This window comes from Oculina patagonica, chromosome 13, assembly GCF_052425735.1.
Source record: "Oculina patagonica isolate OP01 chromosome 13, crgOcupat, whole genome shotgun sequence".
NCBI lineage: Eukaryota > Metazoa > Cnidaria > Anthozoa > Scleractinia > Oculinidae > Oculina > Oculina patagonica.
In genome coordinates, this window is record NC_135770.1 from 21,267,665 (window position 1) to 21,282,153 (window position 14,489).

At 40.5% G+C, this 14,489-nt stretch overlaps 2 protein-coding genes across 2 annotated transcripts; one reads left to right on the top strand and one right to left on the bottom strand.

Moving 5' to 3' along the window:
* On the bottom strand, window positions 1-4,047 carry LOC144634262 (E3 ubiquitin-protein ligase TRIM45-like). The gene is made up of 2 exons (XM_078493167.1): window positions 770-4,047; window positions 1-718 (listed from the first exon to the last, which is right to left on the bottom strand). Exon 1 carries the CDS (start codon window positions 3,920-3,922, stop codon window positions 1,655-1,657), a length of 2,268 nt encoding a protein of 755 aa, XP_078349293.1. The 5' UTR covers window positions 3,923-4,047; the 3' UTR covers window positions 1-718; window positions 770-1,654.
* Window positions 4,048-7,297: 3,250 nt separating this feature from the next.
* Window positions 7,298-11,038, top strand: LOC144634496 (E3 ubiquitin-protein ligase TRIM45-like). Its single transcript, XM_078493458.1, has one exon. The coding sequence runs from the start codon at window positions 7,604-7,606 to the stop codon at window positions 9,923-9,925; it is 2,322 nt and encodes a 773-aa protein (XP_078349584.1). The 5' UTR covers window positions 7,298-7,603; the 3' UTR covers window positions 9,926-11,038.
* The last annotated feature ends 3,451 nt before the right edge of the window (window positions 11,039-14,489 follow it).

Sequence of the window (14,489 nt, forward strand, 5' to 3'; positions counted from 1 at the left end):
GACTGTTTGTTGAACTTTATTGCAGTTATATATTGTCATTGATGTCACGATATAATTTGGTAAAAACCTCCGGCAATGGCTCACTCTACGTATTTTAATACAGTCAAGACTGTTTGCAAACCTTGTTACATATTTGCTTTTTAACTCAGCCCTATCCATTACACAAGGAACCCTTCATTTACAGATTTAGTTTATGACGCTTATGCAGCTACAGCTCCCTCCCACAAACAACCCCACCCCATCCACATACCCACTTATCGGGCTAGTTGTAATAAAATGCCAAAGTCGGGAAGGACAATACGATTGGTTAAATTGTCATTGTGTATCTGAGACAAGTCTCCCCCCCCCTCCCCCACCCCTATGGTAATTTTTTCTTGGGAGGGGAACACGCCTCACCAGGTAAACTAAATTCTACACCAGGAAAAAATAAAATTGACCAGGGATTTTTCATATAATCGCCAAGGGCCATGGAGGTCAAAATTCCACCAGGGCGGGGAAAATAAGCCACCAGGTCGGGTTTAACCAGGTCTGTTACAGAGGGGTGTTTTGAGATAAAAGCTGTGTAATAGATCGTTCATCTAAAAATGCCTTAAAGTAGCTACTTCGCGGGAATTTTACAGACTTTTGGTCTAGACTGGAGACAGGCAACAACCCATGAAAAGCATTATCTTTGAGCATATATAGGAAGATATAACCTTAATTTGCGGAGACTGAAAAACTAAACCACGGCTATAGATATCGCTTTTGTAAACTTTTTTAAACACTACACGTGCAAATTGAGGAATCTACGTGAATTACGAGAGCAGCAATACAATGGCTTTTGTGAAACTTAAACAAACAACTCGATAAGAACAAGAAAACGAAGGGAAGACTGTCAATAAAGCTTGATCATGTTTGGTTATGGTTTTAAGTTCTAGTCGTTGTTTGGGCCATCTTGCAATCCGTCACGCAATCCCCCAAATAACGGGGTCACAACAGATTTGCTCTGATCGGAGAAAGAAAGAAAGTTGCACGACTTGTTTTTGAGCAAGATGTTTTGAGTCAACTGTATAAATAACTGTTGTTAAAATTTTATACATGTACGTATATATATGAATAGTCAAGTCTAAAAAAATCGATATACATGTATGGCACTCAACTAACTAAAGATATTTCATTTGGATGTTTTATATCCAATTCACCCCTCCTGGCAGAGGGCAACATTAATTATTCTAATATCTATAATTGTTATTAAGTGAAAGCCATCCATTACTGAGAAAAACTAAATGACATAGAACGGTTTTCACTTGAGTGTTGAAAGTAAATTGCGTTTGCTTTGGTTTTACATTACTACGCTTAGTGATTGGTTTAAAAATCTCTCGCCACTTTCTCAGCCAATCAGAACTTAAACCAAAACCAATCGTGTCTCGCTCGCGCACGTTTTCCCGTGCTTTGTGCCAGCTACATGTATTTGCCTGGAGTTTTGATCGGTTCACTGGATTGTCTGTGTCCTTTGTGACTGGCCTGAAAAATTACTTTGCTTTTGGTTTTACGACACTCAATTGAAAACTGCTCTATACAAATCTAATAGTAATAACAAGATATTAATTTGAGCAAAAAATGATTTAAAAAGTTCTATTAAAATGTTTTCTTTGACTTGACGGGACTACATTGTCTAGTTTATGGAATCTCTATATTTGAAAATCTGGATACGATTATTACCCCAGTCACTAACTATAACCCGTGACCCCCCAACCACTGAAACACTCAAGGGGAATGCAAACTGGCCGATACCCTTCCCATTCGTACCAAAAGTGTTGAAAACAACCCCCTTAATGTTGAAAACCTGCAGACGGTGATTTTCGAAATCACACACAATTATATTTTGATCCTTATCTATAGCCAGCCCACGAGGACCGCAAAATTCCCCTTTCTTGTGACCGGGCCTACCGACTATTCTAAGCAGATCCCCGTTCTGGTCATAAATTTTAACTACATCGTTACCAGTGTCAGAGACTACAAAACGCTCTTCTGAATCATGGTATAGTGCAAACCTGGGATGGATGAGTCTGTCTTCACCCGCATCTCCAAACTTGAAAAGGAATTTGCCATCAGGGCTGAACACTTGAACCCGGTGGTTGTTCCAGTCAGTGACGATTACGCGGTCTTTCTGGTCGACTGATATGCCACATGGACCGTTGAACTGGCCATGCCCACTTCCCTCGGAGCCGAACTTCTTCACGAACTTGCCAGTCTTGACATCGAAGTACTGCACCCTGTTGTTGTCACTGTCTGCAACAAGTATGTACTTCTCGCTCTTGTCGAAGGCTATGGACATTGGGTGGAACAATTTGCCATCCTTCGTTCCTTCTTCGCCAAAGTCATGGATCTGGCTTCCGTCCGCCGTGAACACGTGGATGCGATGCTTCAAACTGTCAGAGACAACAATTTGACCAGTGGTCGATGCAGCGACTCCATGCGGTTGAGTGAATTTTCCATCCACCTTGCCATGAGAGCCAAAGGACTTTAACGGGGATAAAATCGGTGGCTTGACTTCTACCATAAAGGGGCTGTCCTTGATGAGGTGACCGCCAACTTCAACTTGCACTTGGTGTGGTCCAGGCACGCGGGGTATGTAACTGACGTCATAAGTGCCATTTCTGTAGTTTCGAACACTGGTTTCTATGAGGCCCCACATCGAAGACTTGACTTCCACAACCACGTGATCAATTTCGCTGTAACAAATTTCTCCCTGGGCATTTCTAGTGGTCACGATAAACTCGGCCTCTTCGCCTGCTGACACGTCGTCCACTCCCTCTCCTTCGGCGGTAGACAAGGCTGGTTCTGTGAGGCTGGTTACAACCTTGCCCAGTTTCGAGTTTTGGAGCCCATCAAAGATTTCCGCATTGGGTACGTAGCCGACTTGTTCGTTTTCAGCTGGATTCGTTCCCACCTCGAGGCTCGTGATCTCTGACACGCGTGACGTGACATGGTTCTTCATATGCATAATTTCTTCGCTGATGTTTCTTTGAAGCAGATCTTCGATGAAGTTGAAAGAGCTTTCGGTTTGCGACATCGTTGTTTCAAAGAGCTTCAGATGAAATGTTAGATTTTGGAGTTTGTCTCTTCGAATGTTCTCCAGTGTCTGAATCATTTCTTCTTGATGAGCCCTGATTATTGACACGAGATTGTCCATCTTTTCTGTCACGTCTTTCTTCAAGTAGTCTACTTGCTCCTGTACCTCCATCGAGCGATGTTCGACGTTGTGAGTGCCGAGTTCGACCATTCGTATCTTCTCCTTGAGCTTGGTGTTCATGTCGCGATACTTCAGCTTTTGATCGCTCGCAGCCTCGTGGAGATCCACAATGCGATGAGTGTGTTGAATGGCGATATTGCATATGTGGCAGACAGAAGCGTCGCAGTCGTAACAGAAGTACTCCACGACTCCTTTCTCCTTGAATTTATGGGCACAGTGCATCGGACGTCGTAGCATGTTCTCGTAATCTCGTGGCTTGAACTTTCCCAGACTCACAGTGCGGTGGCCGTTACTTCGTGTAATGACATTATGTGCACTGAAGCATTCATCGCACATAAAAGTGTCACACGCGAAGCAGAAGGCACTGAGCATCAATTTCTTTTGGCAGTTGCCGCAGGATGCCTCGGGATAGCTGCGTCTTTTGGCGATGAGAAGATCAAGGAGACGTGTGATGTAAAAATTTGACGGTAACGAATCGAACTGGTTTCCCTCCGGTTTTCGGATATCATAATGGCAAAGTGGACACGCGATGGTCGTCTGATATGGCCGACTTTTGGCAACATCTTTGAGGCACTCGCAGCAAAATGTGTGAAGACAAGGTGTTATTTTAGGATTTCGCATGACGTTAGAGCACATCTGACACGTTACCAGTACCTCAAGATTTTCCATTACGGTTTTGATGTCCATTTTGCTGCCTAGTTGAAGCACTTCGTGTCGACTCGACTCCAACCGCCTCGAATGTGTTGTTTCACGACACGCAACAGGAATTGCTAATTAAAATTCAACAGACAGAAACCGCTGGTTATGACAAATATTTACCGCTGAGCCAGCTGGGGTCCTTCACTGTAAGGCGATAATCGGCTTTTAAAACAATCAACTCCTACTAGATTCTTGAAATCGCCAGTGTTTACTCACTGGAAATAGCAAAGCATTCGTATTTAGAAGGAACAGCTTGACACATTGGTGAAAGCGAATACATCTTTTCGTGTTTACTCAAGTGAGACACCTTTTATCTCGTGTTTGCCATTGTGTTGACCTGTTCTTGTCATAAACAAGAACGAGCCCGAGGATGTTTTGGCTTCTAAATACGTGATCGATTCTTTCACTTTAGTGACAACTTTACACTGAAAGCATGCACGATATCTATGGCGAACATTCAACAGCGCAAGTATGTAAAATAGAACACAGAAAAGGTGCCACCACACAGCATATGACTACACACAACAGCCTCCCACGCCAAGAACTGTCATATTTATTGAATCTTCATTGTATTCTTTGACAAAACAATTTTACACAACAGTGATAAGAAACAAAGTGATAACCGATTAGCATCTCATTTCACTCGATAAAGCGTCAGTATATCGTTCCAGTGTGTTGAAAACATGTTAAGCTCCATTGCATTACATGGTCTTACGCTCTTCTGTTGCATTAAGTAACCGATGTAATCTTGAAAAATCCCTTTGCTAAATGATAGTCCAAAAGGCTTACTTGATCCATCGCTTCATAATTTAATCCACTCGAGCTTTACCGTCGAAACTTTTTTTCTGAGAATTCATTGAATTCCTTTCCTCTAACAGATGTAACGCAAAGCATAGATCACAGAGCATAAGTCCACTAACGCGGTGTGTTTACAATTGTAAAACGTTACACAAAGTGCGACGTAACTTTCGTTGGAGCTAAAATATACCGAGAATATAATATTATTTGAAGCATACAAAAAGATTTTTAAATACCGTTTGAGACTTTTTTATCTTCATAAACATCCGAATGCCGCAAAATCAGGTGTATCAAGTTATCCAATCATAGAGAAATAAATGCAAGGCATCCGCAGTGATCACTTTCTATGCACCGACATCATATTTGTGGCATTTTTTTAGAAGATATATACACGCAGTTTGGCTGTCAGCGAGTGATGGTCCTCTGACGGGTTTCGTTTAGTTTAAGAGAGTGATGACAGCTGACTGTTAGCCATGATGTCACGCCATAACTTATAATTAAAGTTTATTAAGTGTTTTGGGGTTTGATTCAACCCCATCCCCTCCCCAAAACACGCCTTTTAAGTACCACTTAATAAAAAAATCCTAGCCCCAGCCCTGAAGATACTAATTGGGCACCAGCTCCTGTCTTACAAACATTCGACCAAGTTTCATAATGCTCGAAATGTCGGACGATTTTTAAAACACTCCCTCTCGAGGGCGGCCTCTCTTCAAACGCGGGATCTACCAAGGGAAAAGATGCGAGAACATCACTTCTAGTGGCAACCTTGATTAATTAGTCACTCATTCTAAGAAGTCAAAAAGTGACACAAGGGGAAGAAAGTACATGTAGCACACTACAGTCTTTGATTTTTTGGGGGATTGGGCGATTCGACACCTGAAGAAATTGTGGTCATTTGTGATTGTTGCCCGGACGAACAGGCGCTTAGAGACAAACTCTGGCCTGGATAAATGTTTTATCTAACTTTCAATAATATAACAATGGATCAGGCGTTCTTTTGTTTTCTCGCTTATTTTGCAGACCTTCGCACTCTCTTCTTGATTTCAGTCTACCGTTATTTCTATTTTTTCCCTGTTGGTAACTTACCGATAGTTTAAGCCTGCGCTCCAAGTTGGCATGACGTAGTATTACAGTATAGGGGATTAAAAAAATTATCCAGTGAAAAGTCTTGTTTTGATATATTTGTCTAATAGGCAAAATAAATATTTCAACATGTTTTTATCTTTGCCGACAGTTTTAAGAGCTATGATATTTTTTTTTCAGCTATTTTATCTTTGCCGGCAGTGTTAAGAGCTACGATATTTTTATACATTCAATGTAGCTCTGAACGCCACCTACAAAGTTTTTTTTTTGGTTCTTTTCGTAGTTTGTCGTGTTGTGCTGGTTTGTACGGTTTGTGTGATTTATTTTATTTTTGTCATGCGCAGCCCACAAGATTTTCTTTTCCAGTTTAATGGATTTAAATAACAACTGACAGACGATCAAATTGTAAATGACATCATACAAATTACCGTGTTATCCATTTGCGTGATATTACATTAGTAAAAAATAGAAATTTGTCGTTGTCTGCGTTCAAATATTGTATCTAATTTTTCATCCGGTTCAATATTGACTTTAAAACCTCATGCCCAGTCTTTTGTATAATAAGTAGATTTCTTAAAAGTGATTTCTAAACTGTTCTGTCAATTATCCGTTTACACGGATTCAGGAACCAAGTAAATGAATCCAAACTTCGTCGACTGTACTTAGAGAAAGGAGAATCACGTTTATCTCAGTATTTATATGGAATAAAAAATATTGCCTGATACACGCTTTTCGTTTCCATCACGGCCCGACGGAGTGGCAATATATTTTTAAATTATACCACCAAGCGAGTTTTTGTTTCGGTTTTCGTGTAATCATCGTTAGGGAACAGTTAATAGTTGTAGTTTTGAGCCTCCCCGTATATATCAACAATTAATTACGTCTCGATGACAGAAAGGGCGCGAAAGAGAAATGATCCCAGTTTGTCTCAGCACGCACGAATCAAAAGCCTCCGCATTCTCACAATATTTTTCTTGAGTGGATTAAATTTCAACATAACTTTTCGTTTTACACTTCCTGTCAGTTTTCATGTGGTATGCTCGCTCTCCTTTCTCCATGAAAATTGGCCAGTACACTCTCTAGCTGTTTTCCTTGGAGGAAACAGGCCGATATATTCGGGATGGTAGTGAGCTTTGGGCGTGAAATTTATGCATTTCTTGCACGGGTCTTCTTCTGAATGCTTATCGCGGTTGTCGAAAATGAAAAGAAAATAGGAAAAAGATGGAAAAGATATAAACGCCGCCACGTCTAAGCGAAACAAGATCACCAGAATAAGCGGAAAAAGAGCGCAAAGATAGCAGGTTTTTCAAATGCTTTTTACATTTCGTCACACAATATTGATTGACAAAAGCTTTGCGTGGGCGCTTACAAGAATTTACATATGCAAAGTATTTCACAAAGCCGCTTGTGGAAAGATTACTCATGCACTCATAACATTCAACGTGATAGACTCCACATAATCTACTAACTGATAATTTTCTAGATGCAATTTTATTTATTTATGTTGTTTCATTTATTGATTCAGCTAGGATCAAGAAAACGCAAGTTTTGCGATTAAAAATAGAATAAACCCGATGACTCGTGATCCATAACGGATCTATATAAGATATCATGATAACAACCTCAGGGAATACGTAACCGTAATTCTTAAGCTTCCTTGGATCGCCACGTCGGTAGACACAAATATTCGCACCGTCTCAACAGTGTTGTTAGTTCTGTGGGCTTAACACGACATATTCTCGCCGCCTTTCTGAATTATACACCTGGTTAAAGACCTGGCCGAAGAACATGAAAGACGCAAATCATGCTGTAAACACGGTGGATAACGTCCTTGAAAACCTCGAGGCCTCAATAACGTGTCCACAGTGCTCCGACGTTTTCAAGGATCCTCGCTTGTCGGTCTGCCTGCATAGCTTTTGCTACAAATGTTTGGAGCAACTATGGAACCACAATTCGTCCAAACCCACTTTTAGATGTCCAATTTGCCAGACAGATGAGGCAGCACCCGTCGAGGGCCAAGCTTCGGAGGTATCGAACTCTCCGTCAAATCTTCACCTAAATCGACTGCTCGAGATTAACAAGGTTAAGAAGTTGACAGAAGAGCATGGAATTTGTGACAACTGTAAAGAAACTACGATGTTGGAAGTGTTCTGTTTCGACTGCGATGTGTTCCTTTGCACGCCGTGTATGAGTGCGCACGCCCAGATGACCGTAAAAAAGAAACACCGGGAGCGAAAGCTGAACGACTTCCAAAGCGTCGACTACGACATGCTGTACAGACGTCCTATCTATTGCGAGCACGAAAGAAAAGACCTAGAAGGTATCGAGTTTTATTGCCCTGAATGTGACGCCTACATGTGCGGTCTGTGCAACATCGTTGACGAGGAGTATCACGCAACAAAAGACATTCAAGAGATAACCGACATAAGCAAGACCGAGATCGGAGAGAAAGCTGCCATCGTCCGCGGAAAATGTCGCGAGATTCAAGCAGGAATTCAAAACACGGAGAAACGAATGGCGGAAATCGATAGTCGCGTGGACGCACTGAAGAATGAAGTGAATGTAAAGGTCGCTAATCTGGTGCAAATTCTCACAAATCACGGCGAAGAGATGGTTCAAGTGTTGGAAGACATTCGAAGCGGCAAGAAAGACAAGCTTCTGACGCAGAAGAGACAGTTTGAGACACTTAACGTTCAAACAACCAGCTCTCTCGAGTTTGTGGATTCTCTTCTGGGCAGAGAATTCGCGGCTGAAATCATAACGCTCCGAGATCGCGTGATTTCGCGATTGGAGAAAATGGGCGATTTAATTGTCGACACGCGACCTGTGGAAGGTTCAGGGATAGAATACGTCCCCAATCCCACGCTGGTAAGCACCCTGGAGTCTGCATCCATTGGCGAAATTGTTGTGAGCAGCACAGACCCACTTTCCTGTTTCGCGGAAGGCGAAGGGCTCAGGAAGGCCTTCGTCGGAGAAGAAACGTGTTTGTCCGTGACGACTCGCGATCTTAAAGGCGATGAGTGTTACAGCGCAGCTGATCGCGTCACAGTAGAGGCCACGTCTAACTGCGGAGAAGTCATCGTCGGCGAGGTCAAAGACTTGGAGAATGGCTTATACGACGTGACGTATGTTCCCAAAGTGGATGGCATCTACGCTTTAGCGATAAAAGTGGGAGACCAGCACATACAGGAAAGTCCATTTGAAGTCATCATCAAGCCTCCAGTGATGCTACCATTCAAATCATTTGGCTCTGTCGCCGGCGCCAACGGCCTGTTCACCCAGCCCCACGGAATCGCCATAAGCAGCACCGGGGACATAGCTATATCGGACACACAAAAACACTGCGTCCACCTGCTGGATTCAAACGGCCTGAGCAAAATGGACTTCGGAGGCGAAGAGCTAGATTATCCAGTGGGAATTGCGTTTGACATCGCAGAGAAACACATCATTGTAGCCGATAGAGATAATCATCGCCTCCTCGTGTACAGCACCAAAACCGGCAAAGTGATCAGAAAGATCGGCCGTCGAGGTAGCGCCCAGGGAGAGTTTGATGGACCGTCGGGCATTTGCGTGGACGGTGAAGGACGAATCATAGTCGCTGACTGGAACAACCACAGAATCCAAGTATTTTCGCCGGAAGGCATCTTTCTGTTTAAATTCGGAGACACGGTGAAAAATAAACTGAAGCACCCGAGGGCCGTCACTTTCTGCAACGTGCGAAAGCGCTTCGTCGTTTCGGACACTGGAAATAACGTGGTCAAAGTTTTCGGCCCTAAAGGCAAGTTTTTAAGTACAGTTGGAAAGCCGGGAGTCCGAAAAGGGGAGCTGTACAGTCCACGAGGAGTAACCGTGGATAAACTGGACAGAATTGTGGTTTGCGACTTTGACAATCACCGCGTGCAGTTCTTCCGATTCGACGGAACGTGTCTGAATTCATTCGGTTCTAAAGGCAAGACGCTGGGACAGTTTAATCGTCCGATGGGCGTTGCTCTTTTGAACAATGATCAAATTGTAGTCAGTGACTGGGGAAACGATCGCATACAAGTGTTTTCCATGGGACCTGAAAGGAAAGTTTCCTTGCTTCATGAAAATAATAACTTCAGCATATGATAATGTCCTTGTTGTGGCAGTTTGTGACAGTGCTTTTGAGAGAGAAATTGTAAATCTAGTAGCAATGTGATTTTATGTACAATTATAAGTCGAGTCGTTGAACAATTTTCTTTCAATATTATTCGAGTTTGTTACTGTTTCATGATTGGCTAGCTTTTCGATTTTAATTTTTATTTCACTGAACTGAAGAGCAGCAAGTTTATATTATGTTACTGGTTTCAGCACTGACATTTAATTTACTAAATAGCAGCCCTTGTTATGGGTTAGACGTGTAAAAAATAATCTGATTTCTTAACATCCTAGATTGATCTGTATGCGATAAGTTAATAGTCGATAGTGTACCTTGATTTTGATATTTACAAACTAATTTACTGATTGATAGTGAAGCGCATATAGTTCAAACTGAAAAACTACAACATGTTGCTACTAAAAAAGAAAAAATCCGATGACGGCAGAATCGAAACGTCGCGTGATCTTTTTGATATTTAAACTTATCTCAGTTTTGACATTCAACGCGCTTTAATATTTAGAGTTTAAGTTTCGCTCAAAATCGCGTGCCGAATATTTTCCTGGCATATATGTAACATGCAAATGACAAGTAAGGTTGATAAATAACCCTTACATAATCGTAGTGATATAGGCGTCTTTGTAAGTTTATAAATATTTAGAAATATATTATATATTGGACAATTTTCATGATTTACTGATTTTTAATATGCAAAGGTAAAGCGTATATTTTCACATATCTAGACACAAAGACAAGTTAATACTCCCTTGAGTTCTTAGTTTAAGAAGAATTCTCTTATTTCTAGTGGAGCGAAGCCAGTTACATGTATGATGCTATTTCTAAAGGGGGGAGAATGCAAGCGTGCACCGATTTGTTTCATGAGTATTAGTTTGATTAGGAAGGTGTACTTTGAACTGTGAAAAATAAACGTTTTTCCATGAACTTTTTTTAACGATTTATAATATATAATTTAGCTGTAGATTTTTCAGCGTTGGTTCCTTCTCATTACGCTATGCTTACATTTTCAATAGTGTAATTAAGACCCGCGCATGTATTTCAGCCATCGAGTAGAAAATGGTCTAAAATAAATTATTTTTTCTCAGCTACTTTTGATATTTTTCAGTACAATTGTGCCTTTTAATTTTAGAGGGGAGTGGGTTGTTCTATAATGTATAAAGCAGATTTAGAAAGTGAAATCAAAACTATCGAATAAGAGCTTATAAAATTACTACAGATAATTATGCGCCGAGCAACCCGAATGTTTCAAGCACTTCTGTTGTGAATGCCTTAGGCAAGTTCGATTCTCAAAAACAATGAGCTAAGCTAAACTTCAAGGTGTCTCAAAATGTCTAATAAATGATCCAAGGAATATCTGTACGAAAAAAAAAACAGTTATTTTCCTATTTCCTTTTATTCAACTATAATTTTCTAAGTATTCATACCGTCGACTTTAAATTGTAACCGCCGGAAGTTTTATGCGTCTGAGTAGCGAGGGAAAAAATAACTTCTTTTTTCGGTCCCCGATTCCAAAAAGCATTTTCGTGGATACTTTCGGCTAGAGTTAGACCAGTTCCAAATGAATGTTAAGGCAGAATAAACTGCTAAATAAATAGATGCAATAAGGCATGAAAAACAAAGTGAGCCGTACGGAAGTATATTATTGTTCTAAAGTCTAAACATAACCAATAAATTAATTCTGAGACATTCGCTGAAGTCGGCTGCGACACTGGAATTGAAGGGGAGAATACGCCGGTTTCAGTCCGCAGTTGTCGAGATTTTATGAGACAAAAAGACGTTTTTAAATTATGCCAAAACGTTAAATAAAAATTACTTAAATTCTACAAGTTTTCTTTTGGGAAACTGGATAGTAAAATGCATGATCCATAACAAAGCCCGAGGGTGGAATAATCAATAAGAGAACATGTTCAAGGGACACGATTTTCGCGAAAATGTTTAAGAGGAAATCCGCCAGGACTTCGAGTAGTTATTGGACAAAATTATGTACCAGAACTATTTACACCTGATTGCAAGCTTTTGTGTTACTGCTTCAAATATCTTATCGAAAGAAATCTTTTCTAACAACACCACACATCGAAAACACATTTTGAAGTTCCGCTGAATTCCACTGAATCGCTTAAAAGATGTAAGCTTTTACCCATAGCTTGTGAACTTTAAATATCATTTTCTCAGACTCTGATAAGAAATTGTTGTACCAGAATTATTTCCACCTTATTGCAAACTTTTTTGTTACTGCTTCAAATATCTTATCAAAAGAAATCTTTTCTAACAACACCACACATCGAAAACACATTTTGAAGTTCCGCTGAATTCCACTGAATCGCTTAAGACGAATTTACAAAACGGCTACGCGTGAGATTTTGCCCATACCTTGTAAACTTTGAAATTCATTTTCTCAGACTCTGATAAGAAATTGTTGTTGGTGTTATCACAGATAATTACTTACATCTTTATCTTTTATTAAGGGTAGGAAATAACGCAATAGGATTTAAATTATTCTGGAAATTGATTTTTGTCCAACTTTAATAAATATTACTCGACTTCCTAGTGGATTCCGTCTTAACATTAATTAGCCTATCACAGATCCACACGAACATATACTGACTAACATATTGAGATCATTGAACATCACACTGAGCTAAAGCAGTTGACTTTCAACAGACTAAGTTTACAGCAAGACAACGAAAATATAAGGTGAAAACAAATTCAATAGCAAATGCTTTAAACTATCTGATTAGTAGCTGTGAATTTCCCAATACCGATGAATACACGACAATTCGGGACTTCGATTAAACTTTTTGCCGACCAGAATTCAGTCAGCGGGTATAGGAACTGATATAACTCAGCGAGTTCAAGACATCGCAATGAGGCCCGTTAGAATTTAAAAAATGTCAGGGAAAATTTTAAGCCAGGACTCTTCGGAATCTCACAAAGATTCAATTTCCTTATCAAGGTTTTATTTCGGTTAAATTCCGTCGTTAAAATGGTCTGGATGGGGCGAAGTTGATAACTGACAGTCGCCGAAAATTTAACTGAGATTTCAGCATCATCATGCATTAAAACTCCTGCAAAATTTTTATCTGCTTTTGGAATCTCTAAATCTCGAGTCTTCAATTCAGTCTTATTCCGTTCGATACGGAGAAATTGGTGTTACACAATTTTCGAAATAATGCGCGGCTCCTACCTGGTTCGTCCTTCTTGACAGAGGCTGATTTTGAAAGAGAGACAAAAGGGGATAAACAACTTAAAAGCAGAAATTGTTATTCTTCGCATCGAAAATGCAAGATTTTGACAAAAAAGCTGAGCTTTTAACACTGTGAAAGAAAAATTGCCACAACTTTTAGCTGGCTTTAAGTTCCAACTTAGTCAAGCCTTTTCAACCCCTTTTCAGGCTTCCGAAAACTTCATTTCATCAAATCCCGCCCATCACAACAAAATCATCTGAATGAGGTACATTCCCAAACATACTTTTCTTGTTTTTTTTTTTCTGTTCCATGTTCCCTTGACAGTTCTCGCTTTAGAATCCATATTTATGGTGATTTGATTGTCGATACGCCAAAATTTGGAGAAGGGGAGGAAGGTGGAACTTTTCAGTGTCATTCACTGCGTATTACGTCACAAACTTAGCTCGCGAAGTGTCTCATCTCATTTCGTGTAAAGCTTTGATTCGGAAGACCACATTTTCTAGTCTTCTTTCGCTAGCGGCATATACATGATAAAATGAGTGTGAATTTGTACGCAATGCGGTGCGAGAATATTGCGCGCGTCAAAAACCGGGTTAATAGTGGGCAGTATCACTGCAAAGATGGCTAACCAAAGAAAAATTCGGAATCCATGTTGATGACTGTTGTATTATGAACAATTTATTCAACGTTCAATAAGTTGAGTAATACGAAAATAATACCCATCTGTGTTAGTGAATAACATCTGCTACATGTATTCGAGAACTATTTACACTGATATTAACCTATTCCGGGCGTTTGGTTAGTTCGGGAGCCGCAAGAAGAACGGGGAGTCAAAAACAAACAAACAAACAAACAAAAACAAAAATACAAGGGATAACACTCACTTATTTTTTCGCTCGCCTCAACTAACCAAGCTCCTGAATCAGGCTACAGTGGCATTAACTCTGTTTAAAGAGGCAGTGTCACCGTGATTTAGTGCCACTTGAAAATCCAGTGAAGGTGTTGGTATTGATTGGAAAACCACTAATTGTGGCTTGGCCTTAAAGTACTAGCCATGAAAATTATTAAAAATTGGTGTGGCTGAAGATGGGTAGGAAGAACGTGGCCAAAAACGTGAAAAGTCGGGCCGACGTTTTCAAGTTTGACAGTGTGATTACGGTTTATTCACATCTTGGAGAATGAATTTTCTTGATCAGTGAGTGAACCCTCACAGTTTGAACATGTTTGCGCAAAAAAAACACCTAGAAGACTTCTTGTGACACTGTTCCTTTAAGAGCGGTCTTAGGATGACTGTCGCAAGATCTGGCCTAGGGCTGGGGGGGGGGTAAAACAGTTTTCAATCGAGTGTAATAAA